Source organism: Electrona antarctica (assembly GCF_951216825.1).
Source record: "Electrona antarctica genome assembly, chromosome: 1".
NCBI lineage: Eukaryota > Metazoa > Chordata > Actinopteri > Myctophiformes > Myctophidae > Electrona > Electrona antarctica.
In genome coordinates, this window is record NC_136806.1 from 19,728,809 (window position 1) to 19,745,919 (window position 17,111).

Here is a 17,111-nt window from a genome sequence, read left to right on the forward strand (position 1 = left end):
TTCCTTGTTGTTCACCACTCATTTCTCGTCATACCTTTTTCGTTTTGAATCTGTTTTTACGTGGTATTTTTTCCCTTTGGCCTGCTGAAAGGTGGATTTTCAGAATTTCAATTGCTTTAATAACTCTGTTTTCTATACCCGGAGGCAACCTAGACTATCAAAATGGGTTGCAATTAGATGAGTCATGGGCCCCAGGCCAAGAAGTAGTCGAATTAGTTTGTTTTGGGAGGTTTGGAGCATAGTCTTACAGTAAGTGACATTGGGATGCTGGAGAACCAAGAGGTGGAAGCATAGTCAAATGATGGCTGAATTAGGTCCCCAGCTAGTGTCCTGAGAGCACTTTTGTTGACAAAAGAGGAAATTCTGCAAAGAAACCTTTGTTCTTTGATTTACTTTTCTTGATCACCCTTGTTGCCATGCTTTCACCTGTCAGTTTGTTGTCAAGAATAGAGCCCAGATCTCTTCTGGGGGGTTGGGGCTATCTCAGTGTGTGTGTGGTAGTAATTAAGTCAAGCAGACAGTTAACTCATGTGAGAGTGCAGCAGGCTAATCTAATTAGCTAGGTGGTCTTCTCCTCACAAGTGTCAGATATTAGCCTCTGCACGCACGCACGCACGCACGCACGCACGCACGCCAAATTGATTACTAGAGGCGGATAGTTATTCAAATGTTATATCTTTATTTCTCTTATCTGTTTGACATTGTATAAGGTATTATCAATCCACTAGACAGGTGCTTTACTGATTTGTACATTATTTAACCCATTCAGGACAGGAACCCCTTTTGGTGTTTAAGCATTATGTTATACTTTAGCTATTATATTGAAAAATAGCAGATCTACAAGTAGATCGAACTATTCTCGAGATACGTGGATTACAGTACGTGCGTACATATGAGATTCCCTGCATTTCTTTTGCAAGATATCATATATAACGGAATTAATTAGTTTAAGGCTTCTTTTTGTATCCCTTTAAGACGTTTGATCACTGTAACAGTGTTCGCTATAAGCAGTTTCCAGTTCCACTGTATGTGAGTTGATTGTGCAACTGAGCAGGGATTAGGTTTGTGTGACTTTCTTGGCTTTGCATCTGAAGTTTTTCACTCGCCCAGAGAAGGTTGGCTACAATCAAAAGAGCTCAACTTCAATAGGCTTTAACAGCTGTGTGTGTGTGTGTGTGTGTGTGTGTGTGTGTGTGTGTGTGTGTGTGTGTGTGTGTGCGTGTGTGCGTGTGGCACGCCTAGCTTTGCTACTGTACCAAACTGTATCGACAGCATTGAGGACTTTGTGTTTGTGTTCACATTGAACAAATCTGGGATTATACTTTATTAGTGTGTATTAGTGCTCTATAGAGCAAAGAGTCGAGATCCCCTGCTGACATCACACCATTAAGGTCCTTGCAAACTGCTGCCGCTTTTGGGGGGAAAACGGCAGAAAAACGCAGGAAGTTTGTAAATATATCGAAGATGCGAATATAATCCATTCCTAATGGATGAAGCCTTGGCCTGGAAGAGAGGTCATCAGGTGGTCTCCAACCTTCTTAGAGTGTTTCAACCCTCAACCACTACACTCTCCAGTTGGCGGGTCAGCAGTGATTGGCCAAGTCACTGCCCCTCTCCTCCAGGCTTGCAGCTATAAAGTCCACGGAGGGGCACCCCGGGCGCAGCCATCACAGAGGCGCAACCAGCACCGGGAGAGAGGGCCACACCCGGCCAACAGGGAAGTACGCAACCTGCCGGCCAGGTGCAGCAAACCAGTGCTGCTGACCACACCCCAGTGACCGCCGCGCCCAGGGCACCCCCCCACGGACCTGCCCACTGTCCTTTCTCTCCTGCCAGAACGAACAGGAAGCTCTCTCTGCCCTGTGTGTTCTTGGGGGATAGCAGGCACTGAGAGGTGTCTAGGACTATGGTTTGCCTCCTGCCTAGTATCCTCCTATGTCTCACCAGACTGTGCGGTGTGCATGTGTCCGTCCTGTCCACACTTGGACAGGACGATGAAAAATGTCGGGACCTTTTAATCTTGTGACAGGTTGCTATAAATATGCACTTGTCTTGTTTGTTGACCATACACCGCAAAATCTTCAGTGTCTGTCAAATGGAACCAGAATTATCTGGTTCTATTTGTTCAAAGATTGTACTGTGTATAATCCTAGCCCTTTACTCTTTACCTTTACTAATGTTAAATAAACCTATCATTTTGGAGAATTAGACCAGCCCTTTTTTATTATAGCTGCCATCCTTTGTTTGGTCTTCTCAGGTTGCTGGAGATCTGGGGGATTGGTCTGTTCATAAATCCTTATTATTACTAGATTGCTTTCATATGTTAACACTACACAGAACACGTGAGATTATGAGCTCCTGGCTGCTAATCCCATGGATGTATTGGGCCTTTGTGTGTGTGTGTGTGTGTGTGTGTGTGTGTGTGTGTGTGTGTGTGTGTGTGTGTGTGTGTGTGTGTGTGTGTGTGTGTGTGTGTGTGTGTGTGTGTGTGTGTGTGTGTGTGTGTGTGTGTGTGTGTGTGTGTGTGTGTGTTAATGAAATGCAGTATAATTGGTTCTATGGATGTCAATGTGTTTATGTGATGGATTTGTGGAGTAAGGAATGGATGGGTTTCTGTTTGTGTGACTCCTGAGAGACCTGTCTGTGCATAATGGTGTAGCATTGGTGGAAGTATGTTTACTCATAATGGTGTAGCAGTGGTGGAAGTATATTTACTCATAATGGTGTAGCAGTGGTGGATGTACATTTACTTATAATGGTGTAGCAGTGGTGGAAGTACATTTACTCATAATGGTGTAGCAGTGGTGGAAGTACATTTACTCATAATGGTGTAGCAGTGGTGGAAGTACATTTACTCATAATGGTGCATGTAGCAGTGGTGGAAGTATTTACTCAAGTACTGCAGGCTACTTGATGACGTGTTGTGATCTGGTAGATGTGCTATTTTAGAAAAATAAATCTTTAGTACTTTTTACTTGACTGGTTGTGATCCAGAGAACACACACCCATATTACTTTTCACTGTCAATGTCTTGCTTATTGCATCCATTTTGCATCGGTTTGATGGTTTCTTCCTTCAGGATCAAAGGTTAAGATGTTGCAATGGATATAATTATACTGATGTGGATTGTTCTCTGCTCCGCAAACCCAGTCAACGTCTTTGGCATTGTCTTGCACACACGCACACACACGCATACATATTGGTAATTGTCAGGCACATACTGACAATTACAGTATGTGTGTTGCTTGAGAGTCGTAGTTAATAATGGCTCCCATATGACATGATTTGCATGTACTGTATTGCTGTGACAGGCACTCAATTATGTATTCAGAGATAGACAATGTACATAATGATCCATGCTCATATTATTGTACATCACATACCGAATATAACTGTACATGTAGACTGCATTCTGTAGATACACATGCACCACATACTACTGTACTTAGAGATGGTACAAGTGAGTACTTATATAGTGCCTTTAGCCAAAGCGTTTATGTGCATTGCATTCACCCGTTCACATATCAACCATGCAACTTGCACCAATCTGCTGATGTAGAGCAATGCTCAAGGGCACTTCGACACTATAGCCCAGGGAGAGCTGGGAATTGAACTGGGAACCTTCCAATTCCCAAGTGGCTGCTCAGCTCTATATGTCTGAGCCACTGCCGCCGCACACCAACAGACAGAAGGCTGTTGAAGCTGCAGCTTGCAGCATGTTTTAGGAGTAGAAAAGCATTTCATGGGGTGCCTGGTGGCTCAGCTAGTCGGTGCACAGACCCTGTGTGCTTGGTGCCGTGTCGTTAGTCAGAAGGTTCCTTGTTCCGAAATTACTATCCCTATCTCTAATCCTAACCTAAACATAACCGCAAGCACGGGTGCAGTGCATGTTCGGACTAACGGGACTTCGGATCTATGGGTAGTTCCCGTGTGCTTAGTGTGGTTTGTGGTTGACCTGAGTTTGAGTCTGCGCGACTCCCACGTGTCTCTCTGCCCTTGGTTTCCTGACTCTCTCTGCAATGTCCTCTCTGAGAAATGAAGCATAAAAATGCCTAAATAAATTACTTCATTAAAAAAAAGAGAAAGAAAAGCATTTCACTATGAAGGACATTAAAGGACTATTCTTGTCTAAATCCATGTAATTGTCTACTCACAGCTTCGGTCACGACACATAGACCATTTTGCCGTTAATTGCTTCATTTTTGGAAGTCACGGTTGTCAGCGAATGTTTACAGTTTTTTTGCAAAGTAATTAAAATGCTACGTAACTTACTGGAATAATTAGTCAATGTCTGCTAAACAAAGCTGCATAATATGTAGTAGAATATTGAATTTCATTTGTAAATCAATTTGTTCTCCAAAGAATATTTTCGACTAGACTTTTCAAATATAAGTTCTGCCTTAAAATGCAACAATAACATAACGTTGACAAACGTTGACATATTTAGATATTATTATTATTATTATGATGAAAAAGCCCTTATCTCTGAGCTCGGTAATAATAATAATAATGTTTATTGTCCCGAAGGATATTCATCTTCACAGGTCTGTTCAACACCAACAACAAAAACAACACATAGTACAGAAAAATATAACACCAAGACAAACAAAAACATGAGTTCCCCACTGTATACAGAACCATCCTATCGGCGGGGCAATTTGTTTAATGCCGCGATGGCTGAGCGGACAAAACTCCTACTGAAACGAACCTTTTTCCAGGGTAAGGTTCTGTATCTTTGTCCTGATGGCATGAGGTTGAAGAAGCGATACAGGGGATGATCAGTGTCACGTGATATTGAGAGTGCTCAATACCACGTGACACTGATCATCCCCTGTATCGCTTCTGCACATTGCTCACTGATAACAAACTGTCACTACACCTGGAATCCATACTTTTTGGGTCCAAAATTAAACTCAGTAAGGCCAAATATAATATATGTTCACCAGAAATAACTGATCTGCAAGCTGCACAACGGGTCGCTTTGTGAGCTTGTTGTAGACCTGCTATTTTTTTTGCCAAATGTATTATTATGTCCAGTTCAGAATAGGGACACTATGGGCTCATGTGGTTAATCCCTCCTCAAACATTGCATAACAGGTATCTAAATATCACTAGAGACTGAACCACATGAACCGGTCCAGTTCTCTAAATCATTTTCATATGCATGCCTTTTTCTGGATCCCAAAGCACACCGAGTCATAACGGTGAGCTCTGTTAGTCTGAGCGTTGAAGCCCATGTCTGTGTTGTTAAGTTGGCCAAATGCCTTCTTTATAATTAGGAGTCCATAAGCATATATAATGCATGTTTCTGCTTTTGGTTTTTGCAGCCTGGCAGTCACTACTGCTGTCAGACTGACTGCAAGTAGTCACTTAGGGGTGCTAGTGATGATTATTAGAGGAGAAGAGATGAGTAATTGTGTCGAAGGATTATTAAAATCTCTGCATTAAAAAGAAAGCATTCACTGTGTGTGTGTGTGTGTGTGTGTGTGTGTGTGTGTGTGTGTGTGTGTGTGTGTGTGTGTGTGTGTGTGTGTGTGTGTGTGTGTGTGTGTGTGTGTGTGTGTGTGTGTGTGTGGTTGATTGGGGGTGTGTGTGGGTGTGTGGTTGATTGGGGGTATGTGTGGTTGATTGGGTGTGTGTGGTTGTTCGGGTGATTGGGTGTGTGTGTGGTTGATTTGGTGTGTGTGTGGCCCTGTACATTGTGCCTGATCCAAAATTAAGGAAAGCCTCAACGAAGAGAAATACTACAATGTACGAACACAGCAGCAAGATGTGTGAACTGTTGTGACAAGAGAAGCTTCGCCAATGGAATTCGAACCAATGATAACTAATAACTATAATGATAATGATGTGAGCATTCACACAGACACTGATGAATGATAATGTTCTGTAATCAGTGGAGCAGCAGGCACTGCACACTCCTGCTGATTTGGAGGGAGCCCCAAAAATGGATATTGATGAGATTACCTACTATTATATATTATAAGAGCTACTACTATTGTACATTGTGCAGACATCGGGGGGAAAAAAGAAAAACAAAAGGGTATGGAGGTTCACGAAATTGTTAAAAGACGAGAGGTCTTTGAAAGACATCTCAGAGGCAAATTGTCATTGAAGTTCACTGTAAGGTTTAAGTGGCCAAGCAATTGTAAATGTTCACTAACTTCTTTTTGCTGCATGGGGCATGGAGGGAATTCAAGGATGTTCTTTACTTTGTTTTGTGTGTGTGTGTGTGTGTGTGTGTGTGTGTGTGTGTGTGTGTGTGTGTGTGTGTGTGTGTGTGTGTGTGTGTGTGTGTGTGTGTGTGTGTGTGTGTGTGTGTGTGTGTGTGTGTGTGTGTGTGTGTGTGTGTGTGTGTGTGTGTGTGTGTGTGTGTGCTCAATCAGCTCAATCAGCAGCAGTCATCAGCCAAACAGATGCTACTATTATGTGCCATTAATAACCACCATAGAACTAAGCATGCCATAACTCCTCGTCTGTCTATTTGTGTCCGTGTCACTCTTTCATTAGTCAGTTCTAATTATGAAAGACATCCATCAGCAACTTTCCTATACTTAGTTCAATCAACACATATATGATAATAATAATTACTAAATGATGTGCACAGAGTGGCTCAGTGGTGAACACTCTCACAGCGAGAACACCCTGGGTTTAAAGCCGAGTGAGGCCTTTCTGTGTCAGGTTTGCTCGTTGTCCTCATGTTTACATGGGTTTCCTCTCATGCCAACAACAACACGTGCATGTTGGGGATGTACTACTCCTGACAAGCCACTGGCCTCGATAGTTCCCAAACTTTCCAGCTCAGGATCCAAAAGAGAGATTATAGACGCTTTGCCCGCGGGACGCAAACTAGTGAAAATAACAAATCTCCAAGCACACAACGCGTCGCTTCGCGCCGTGTTGCGAGCTTGTAGATCAGCTATTTCCACTACTTCTTTATTACACATTTGTATTTCAAATGTATACAATTATAAAAAAATATATATAACATCTTTGGAAATATACAGTATGACCGTGACCCATAAAAATTGGTCCATGACCCACAAGTGGTTCACGAGTCACTGTTTGAGAAAGCAGGACTTAAAGCAGGACCTGGTCTCTGGGTGTAAGAACACATTCATGTTGGGGACATACTCCTGGCTCTGGCCTTTGAGCTGGACATGGTCCAATTTTGTTTTGCTGTTTATACTTTGTCGTGCTGTGATGTTACGGGCAGTGGACACATTTCCTCACAATGGTTAATTAATTGCTGCATACTTCAAGGTATACCGTAATGGAAGTTGCAAGGGGATCTTCACATGGCGGTAATTATGTTATCAAGTCAAAACCAAGGGGGCCCCGCCATAGAGTTATAAATAATAGAGACGGCACCGCAATTCCCATCCACTTGCATGGAGTTGCTCACCCAGCGAATACTGCCTTTATTGATAGGATGAAAGTAGACTGACAGGAAATGGGGAGAGGGATGGGGGGAAGACACGCGGCAAAGGCCGTCGGGATCGGGAGTCGAACCCGTGGCACGCCGTGAGGCTGGCTCAGCAGCCTAGGTGCCCAGACGGTTGAGCTAACTGTCCGGGCCAATACTCCCCTTTTCACCCCTTCTTCCGAGTTGGAAAAGTGGTGGGCTCGGCCCATTTTGGGCCCAGCTACGTCATAGAATTGCATTCATGAACGTGCCAGGCCGTAAGCATGAATGAGCACTGTGAGTCGTTCGTGCGAGTCATGAACGAGCACCGTACCGCCGCTGTCGAGTATGAGCTCTACCCATAGGTTCAGTTCAACGGAGCAATTCTATGACGTAGATACAGTAGGACCAGTTCTGCTCGAGCTGCAGTATCTACGATCAGCCAGCATGTCCATTTGGAGTCAATGCTTCCTCTCGGTGGCCGGGGCTTGGGCCCAGCACGAGACTGACGGGTGAAGCTGATCTCCCCCCCATGTGGGCCCCCTTTGCACCCTCCTAGATCTACACCAGAGGATCCCAACCACTGGTACTAGTACCACTGCTGGGTACTTGAGCCCCTCTCTGGTGGTACTCAGAGGAGTCGCCCAAAAAAGAAGAAAAAAGACAAAAGTGGAATGAAATATTGAAATAGCTGGTTGAAATAGGCTATCCAGCCATGCTGAAATGGGCATCACAGCACACCTAGCCGTTGATAGAATATTTGAGAACGGATTCATCACATTAGAAATATCATCAGTTGTGCTGATTAGTGACTAGACAGAGTTTTGTCAGAGCAGCATCATTATTGGCTTAGGAATGGAACAAAAAGGGCAGGTATACGTTCCTGTATTTTAACATCATTACACCATTATTATGGTGGTACTTCAGTATAAAAAGGTTGCGAACCAATGATCTACACCACTGACACAAACACTAGAATAAGTCAGGATATGATGTTTTGTTTAGTTGTCCTTTATTTCTTTATGTAAAACACATTAGACAGACAGGTGCATAATTATGAAACATTGAAAAATATAAATAAGTACATACTGTATAGTCGAGCGGTAAACAAACATCCTGTATACATCATAGTGTACGTTGGTATGTCATGAGGTCAATATTGTAATCCTTCAGCAGAACAAGACAGTCTAATTTAAAGGTGTTGTTCATTCCATTTGTACGGGGCATAATGTTTAAAACCAGCCTTGCCAAGTTCAGTTTTTATGTGTGGTACTTTTAAAACGAAACAAACAAAACTTTGACCTAGTTCTCTATGTTTAAAAGCAATCAAGGATCAGAGATAAAAGGGAAGTTTCATAAGCAGAGCCTTATAAATAAAATACAAAGCCATTCACTTGTCTTAGTTAAAGAGGGCCAACCTACTTTTTTGTATAAAGTACAGCGAGTAATTTTTCTCCAGTGATTAAAAGCAGAGCGCTATATGAATGAAACACAGCATTGAGAGGCTTCAAAGTAGAAGCGGGAGGCATACGGTACATGTTCAACATGCCATTATATTCAAGCACAGACATTTTGTTTATTGTACAATGGTCTTCCGACTGACTGTGGAAAAGCAATATTTTTCTATACAAGAATCCAATTCTTCCTTAACATTTTATATTCATGTATAATAATTCTAATATAAATAAAAGTGAACCAAGAATATAGACTCTTTTACTGATTTAAAGAGAGCCAGAGCAACACCATCTTGAGCTCTCCCTGAAAGAAGATCATGAAAAACAATTAAATCAGAGCTCATCCAATCCTATGAGGAATGAGGATAGCTTGCTTATTAAGATATTATGATCGACTATCAAATTATTTTGACAAATCAATGAATGACCTTGCAGGGTCCCCAGATGTATCAGTAGGCCAAGGTCTCCGATCGTCTGGCAATACGGGACTATAAAGTGCAATGAATAAAAACGTAACTATAATGGGTGTAAGATAAGAGTTGTATGACTTAGCGGATAACAGGCTAACATATCAGCAGACAAATGGCCAGAGGATAAACGACAATTGTACTGCTTTGTTTCGAATTAAATACTTTTCACTGTGATTCTGAGAAGGGACAGAGGAGGTGGGCTTAGTTTTTAGTTTTCAAGACCGTAGTCGAGAGATACGCAAAATTGAGACAAAGGGAACACAAGGCCAATAATCCTGGAGCTTGTGAAGAATAGCAGGAGGCTGGACTCCACATGCCAGCTGCCTCAGAGCCCGTCAATACCGCCACAAGATATTGGCCCCATGTTTCATCATACCACAAGTTCACAAACCACAGAGGATTTAACGTCTCTTTCTCTCCCCCGTCACTCAGCCAGACGCTCATTTTCATCACACATTCTCCCTCTCTTCATGCTTTCCTTTATTCAGCAACTATATACATTCATAGCTGTTATTTTCTCCGCGCCTGCCGTGCAGCAGCGGTGGCATGACACTGTCTGTCCTGTTAAAGGAAGGAACTGAGCCAGGCATCCAAAGCTGGTGTTTTGTGTTGGCAGAACTTGGCACAGCTGTTTGTTGGAGAGAGAGAGAGAGAGTGAGAGAGAGAGGGAGAAATCGAGGGAGACAGGAAAAGAGCTTTAATAGAAAGAAGGCTTTAGCTGAATTTATTCAGACCTTAGTGTAGGGAGGTGCAGAAACCCACTGGGGCGAGCGAGAGGTTCACAGACAGGCAGCTAAACAGTGGTCTGTATGCATGCACAGCATGTCATGGTGACCCTCCAGAGAAGACGACACAGGACATCTCTGTAATGAGCTAGCTCCCTGCGGCTTCCTCGGAGCGCATGGGTTCTGCTGTGATGTATGACATTTTCTTTTGAATGCATAAATATATTTCATCCATATGACCCGGGACCGGCGCTATAGTCCTTCCACGTTCTCCGATGATGTCACGTAACTTAATTTCTCAGAAACTAGATGAGCTCGACAGCACGGTGTCATGGCTGCACAGAGACAAAAATACAAAACAAAATTGACTATAGCACTGAGCACACAATGTCTTTATTATTATTATTCTACACCTAAACATGATGATAATTTGCAAATATTTTACTGATGTGATGTACATACCTTTTAGTGCATATTATATCCGGGTTGCTAAACCAATCCCCCTTCACATTCTGTACATTTTGTCCATGCACGGGCTAAATGTGTCCGTGTCAAGACTTGTCCCTGTCCATGGCAAATCTTTGATTAAAACATTTAAATAAAAACACTACTAGAGCCAGTACAGTGGCTGACTTGCCAGTCTCCAGGTTTTCTTCAGAATAGGTGGGACATTAATGCAGAAATACCGGTGGTGTAAAGTTACAATACTTACTATACTGCCTTACAAAGCCAAAAGTGCAGTGACTACGCACACAATTTAACTGATAACAAAGGTTTAACTAGTGTTTAATTTGGTACCAGCCAAATGTGTTATCAGCTTATACCTGTAAGTGATATTACACTAATTATATATCTATCTCTAGTTTCTCTACCATATTGTAGATGTAGAGTGTCATAAAAACCGGTTAAGCCAGAAATAGAAGAAGAAAACAAAACAAAAGGGTGCCTTCGCACTGCGTGCTTGACCCCCTACAGCTTACATAGTTAAAATAGCCCACCTACTGTACAAACATGTAAGCTTGTAGATCTGCTATTGTATCTACTTTTGCGAGACACTCTTGTATGATGAAGTAAGGCATTCATTACTGAAACGCATATAAAGTACAAATATGGAAATTTGAGGATTCTGCCAGACGGCAACAAGTTCCAACGTCTGTGTTCCCCCCCCCCCCCCTTCCCCCCCGTCTTGGCTGCAGTCCTGTCTATCTGTGGTGGATCACTGGTTGGTGTGATCAATGCGTACCAGTCTACACCCTAATAGTATTGACTGGGCTGTTAAGACTGGTTAATGGCTTGAAAAGTGCTCTGCAGTGAAACACAAAAGTGTGTGTGCTTGTGTGCGCGTGCGTGCGTGCGTGCGTGCGTGCGTGCGTGCGTGCGTGCGTGCGTGCGTGTGTGTATGTGCGCGTACGGCCTGTCAATAAAAGGGATGTACAAGCGTGCAGGTGTAATAAAGTTGTGGTGAAGGCAGTGCTGTGGCACTTACAGTGTACATGTACTGTACACTTATACATGTTGGTACAGCGTGTTAGACGGTTGGTCAGATCTATCTTTGTATTTAAAGCACCTCTTTCTCTTTCCTCTATTCTCTTTACACTATTTGTACTGTTTCTTACCACCGTTTGACAGTCTTTTATTTCCTATCTTGGCCAAGATCTCAATCTCTATTATTGTGTCTTGCTACTCGTGTGTGGTTTTAATTTGACCCTCTTGTCCGTAAAGCATTTTGTGACCTTGTTTTGAAAAGTGCTACACAAATAAAGTTAACCCATTTTGACCTGAGATCAGATTCTAAAAATGTCTTCTACATCCCGACTGTTTTCTGAAAAAGCTATGTTTCTGTGTCAGTCGCTCTTCGATTTTTCAAAAATAGCAGATCTACAAGCTCGTAGCGCGCCACTCAGTGGCGCGCTATGAGCTTGTAGATCTGCTATTTTTCAATAGCTAAAGCATAACATAATGCTAACACCAAAAGGGGTTCCCGCCAAAAGGGGTTAATATAAAGGATAGGATAGATCGGCTATTTCATATCTAATTTTATAGATGTTTTGTGTGAAAGTACAACGTTTTTACGTCAGCCATTTCTATTTTTGTTCATCCTAATACTGTCTAATGGGACAGCGGCCAAGCCGACCACTGCCACGTCACCGTCTATGACTCATAAACCATAAACATGCTGTTCATTCAATTGTGAATCACAATGATCTGTTAAAAGGCCTGCTCTTCCGGTCTCTTCTTGTCCCACCAGGTGATGTGGTAGACATCTACCAGAGGGAGTTTCTGGCCCTGAGGGAGCGTCTCCACTCTGCCGAGCAGGAGAACTTGAAGCGCTCCAAGGAGCTCAACCTGGTGCTGGACGAGATCAAGAGGGCCATCGCAGAGAAGCAGGCCCTGCGGGACATCAACCACACCTGGAGCAGTCTGTCAGGTATATAGGCCCTGCTTCATACCGCTTTGATTGGACAGACTGGAGTGCACGCGCACGCAGACACACACACACACACACACACACACACACACACACACACACACACACACACACACACACACACACACACACACACACACACTGTGCTGGGTGTGCACACAGTTGCGCACAATGCGGAATGTTCTATCTCCATTTCTATCATTGGCTCTGTCACTCTCCATCTTACACTCCCTCTCCATCTCTCAATTGTATCTGTCTCTCTCTCTCTTTCACTCATTCTCTCGCTCTCTCTTTCTCTCATTCTCTCTCTCTCTATCTCTCTCTCTCCTTCTCTCTACACAGTACCAGTCACACCGGCATGTCTAAGCAATATTTTGCATCGAATTCAATTAATTTAAATGGAATGTAATGGAACCAAAGTAAATTTGCTGTGAAGGAGTGTTACGGGTTGATGTCTTTTTGTTAATTTAAATTTGTACTGTCGACCAATAGCAACACTGCTTTGACTGTGTTGATCTCGGATGGGGCAGGAGCAGACACATCGAGGAGGAGGCTATCATTTTAGTGTAACATATTAATTTGCATTCCCAGAATATGAAACACAAACATGAAACACAAGAGGTGCTGCATGGTTTGCAGAGTCAGCCGTGAGGCTGGGTTCATCAAAATTGATCTCTGACAAGTTTAGGTTCAACTACCATAAGTGAGAGCTTGTTCGGTTGTCAATGTGCCATTCATATCGTTAGTTCAATTTTATTTTTGACATTTGTGAATATGAACGACCGTTCTACCAGGCAGCTGCTGACAAGAAGCGTCAAAGCTTTGAGCAATTTAAACATTGGGGAATTTTGGCTGTTTCCAGCTTTGTTTCTTAGCAACACTGATGGATACAGGCAGTGGGGGCTGGTGGTGGTTTTGGGTGGAGGCCTGGAGGGGCAATAAGGCATCCATTATACTATATGCTACCCATAGTTCACCCTGCAGCAACAGCATCACATTCCAGATACCAAGTTAAAGCAATGACACTACTGTGTAGGCCTATACTTTGTTATAGCAAATGCTCCCCAACAACACAAGCACCAACAACAAAACAGGGGTTCCACTGCTCCAGTGAACATTGTTTGTATGCTCAAGGGACAGGGTCATCAACATGTCCGTACAAGGGTCATCAACATGTCCGTACAAGGGTCATCAACATGTCCGTACATGGACAAACATGTCCGTGCCAAGACTTGTCAGTGGCCCCTTCATGTCATGAAGGAGCACCAAGGCATCGGAGGGCAGAACTGGACAAGTAAATCAGAATTGTGTCAGTTGAGAGAAAGTGTTTCAATGAGTCCAATAATATAATAACTAAATTATATCAACACTCATAAAGAATAATTCATGGAAACCATTATCCACAGCCTCACCATCAGACCTCCTCCTCACCTCTGATCAAAGTTAGGCACCTTTGCATCAAACTACTGTATACTGTGACACTGCATTCCTTTCAATCCTGCAATGCCCTTCATTAATCACTCATCATTCACCCGTCAACTATTTAAAGGTATATTCAGTGATTTGACTTAATTCAAATATCACTTATTTTTTCTTTTTTTCTGGATAATCCTCCCTACTATAGAGTGTGCTGACCATATAAGGAAATCCTCCCTGTCCCCAGTGAGCCCCTGGGGTCAAAAAACCCTAGTTTCAGTTTTGGTGGCGGGTGGCAAAACCTTCATCCAATCAGGATGAGAGGGGCCTTCCTCCAATCGAGTGGGGGCGGGCCTTGGTGCACATGCTGTTGGCCTGTTGCACTTCCCCCCACTGTAGCGCGTGCTTGTGCACATTTTGTTACCGGGGCGGACTGGGTGGTTTTCCAAATCACCCAAATCACTGAATGCTCCTTTAAGCTGCGTTGACAAACAAAAAAATTGTTTTAACTTGTAGAACTCCCTGTCTCCTCCTGTCCTCAAGTAGCACTGTCTTGTAGAACTCCCTGTCTCCTCCTGTCCTCAAGTAGCACTGTCTTCCTGTCTCATCCTGTCCTCAAGTAGCCCTGTCTTCCTGTCTCCTCCTGTCCTCAAGTAGCACTGTCTTCCTGTCTCATCCTGTCCTCAAGTAGCACTGTCTTCCTGTCTCATCCTGTCCTCAAGTAGCACTGTCTTCCTGTCTCCTCCTGTCCTCAAGTAGCACTGTCTTTCGAGAACCATCTATCTATATACTGTAATAACCTAATATGCAGTATAATACATTCACCTAAGTGGCCCTTTTCTCCTGTAACTGTACTGATAAGACCCAATTATTGAAATCCACCCAAACATGGAATATACTTGGACCATGCATTATGCCACACATAATGCCTGTCCCATGATTGCCACCTGCCAGTATACAGTGGCTGGCTAACTATAGCTAAACACTTTAACCCTGACATCATGTCATTATAGGCTAAAATGAAAAGAGAATTGCTGATCTACAAGCCCACAACATGCCACATACAGTAGCTGCTCTTACTATCATGATTATTGGTGGTGGTGGTGGTGGTGGTGGTGGCAACACTAATAATTTGAGTCTGGATTCATCAAATCCTGTGTTGAGGATCACACAAGAATAGCATGCACTTTATAAACAAATTAAGACCAAAACCAGACGATGAATTTAAAGGTTTGATCATTTCAGTCTGCTTGAGGTGTAATGCAGCTTTAAACATAATAGCAGACAGTGGCACTGGTACAGTGCATATAAACTGAACTCATCTTTAAACTTAATAGCAGACAGTGGCACTGGTACAGTACATATACACTGAACTCATCTTTAAACTTAATAGCAGTCAGTGGCACTGGTACCTGTCTGTATGTCTGTCTGTCTATCTCACACACACACGTTTTGTGTGGAAAACAAACACGTCATGGACGCAATCACATATTCACACGCACCGACACGAATCTATCAAACACGGACAAGTACGCAGCTAGCAGCTCAGACAGAAATGAAATAAAATACGAAAGCACACACAAACACACACGCGGGGGGACCGAGTCCGACACAAATCAAAACAAACACACGCTCATGTTGTATACCAATTAACGTTACAATTTCCCCAACAACGAGAGCTTGAGCCACTTCCAATGTGATTGAACCAGCGATCAATCATGTTTCTTAACTTGACTTGACTGAGACTATAGAAAAAAATGGTGGAATTTTATCATGAACATTAGTTAGGACCAATTATAGGAAGAGAAGTTGAAAAGTGGTGAAGTGGTCCTTTTAATGGCAGGGTGGCAAACTAAAAGCAATTTGCCATTGACATCCAAACAGAAAGGTCCTATCTGATTGTATTAAACGACATCAAACTCACCAACATTGCAGCTGTACAAAAAGCTTGAATTATCCACAGTAGACCTGTTATGAGCTTCTTTCTGTCAAGAAATTCCTTGCAGATGATTCTTTTTATGTGTTGGAGTTTGGAAGTGCTCACCTAAGTGTCCCTTTTCTCCTGTAACTGTACTGATAAGACCCAATTATTGAAATCCACCCAAACATGGAATATACTTGGACCATGCATTATGCCACACATAATGCCTGTCCCATGATTGCCAGCTGCCAGTATACAGTGGATAACTTCCCAGTCCCGCTGGCTAACTATAGCTAACCACTTTGACCCTGACATCATGTCATTATAGGCTAAAATTAAAAGAGAATTGCTGATCTACAAGCCCACAACATGCCACATACAGTAGCTGCTCTTACTATCATGATTATTGGTGGTGGTGGCGGCAACACTAATAATTTGAGTCTGGATTTATCAAATCCTGTGTTGAGGATCACACAAGAATAGCATGCACTTTATAAACAAAATAAGACCAAAACCAGACGATTAATTTAAAGGTTTGATCATTTCAGTCTGCTTGAGGTGTAATGCAGCTTTAAACATAATAGCCGACAGTGGCACTGGTAAAGTACATATAAACTGAACTCATCTTTAAACTTAATAGCAGACAGTGGCACTGGCACTGGCACACAGTAGACCTGTTATGAGCTTCTTTCTGTCAAGAAATTCCTTGCAGATGATTCTTTTTATGTGTTGGAGTTTGGAAGTGCTCGTCAGATAGCATGCACTCAACGGCCTTGCACAGTGCACAGTGCATACCACCTGTTTTCAATGTGCACATAATGCAGGAGGCAGCAGGACGTTTTTGTGGCTCAACAGAAATTGCAGTTATGGCTCAATTTGACCTCAATACCACTTAATTTGGCTATAGTACTTCACAAAAGTCCCAAACAAGCAGTAGCACACATATTTTTTAAGTTTATTTTTTTTAAATGCATAATAATATTGCACATGTATTTCAGAAAATATTGAGTAAAATATTGACTTTACATAATACACATAAGAAATCATAACCACTGAAGACTCCCTCTGCAGCGGTATATACCTGTCTCATTTGATCTTCCACCAACTGCACCCTGATAATGTAAGTGATCAGTTGGAGGATTAGGGTGAATTATGGATGAGTCTTCTGTACATACCCTTCTACTGCTATAGCAACCCCAGCCTCTGGCACCTAGCTTACCTTTTACACGTGTGTGTGGATTCTGTGAGTAGTCGGGGATCAAACACCAGTGTTTTCCCTTCATACTGGATGT

The 17,111-nt window shown here is 42.7% G+C and overlaps 1 protein-coding gene across 3 annotated transcripts in view; it reads left to right on the top strand.

Moving 5' to 3' along the window:
• Positions 1-17,111, top strand: part of mgat4b (alpha-1,3-mannosyl-glycoprotein 4-beta-N-acetylglucosaminyltransferase B) — a 192,130-nt gene that overhangs the window by 89,164 nt on the left and 85,855 nt on the right. For all 3 annotated transcript variants that reach the window (XM_079504657.1, XM_079504656.1, XM_079504658.1), the window contains exon 2: positions 12,303-12,482. In XM_079504657.1, coding sequence (XP_079360783.1) covers positions 12,303-12,482 — 180 coding nt within the window. The remainder of the gene's footprint in view (positions 1-12,302; positions 12,483-17,111) is intronic.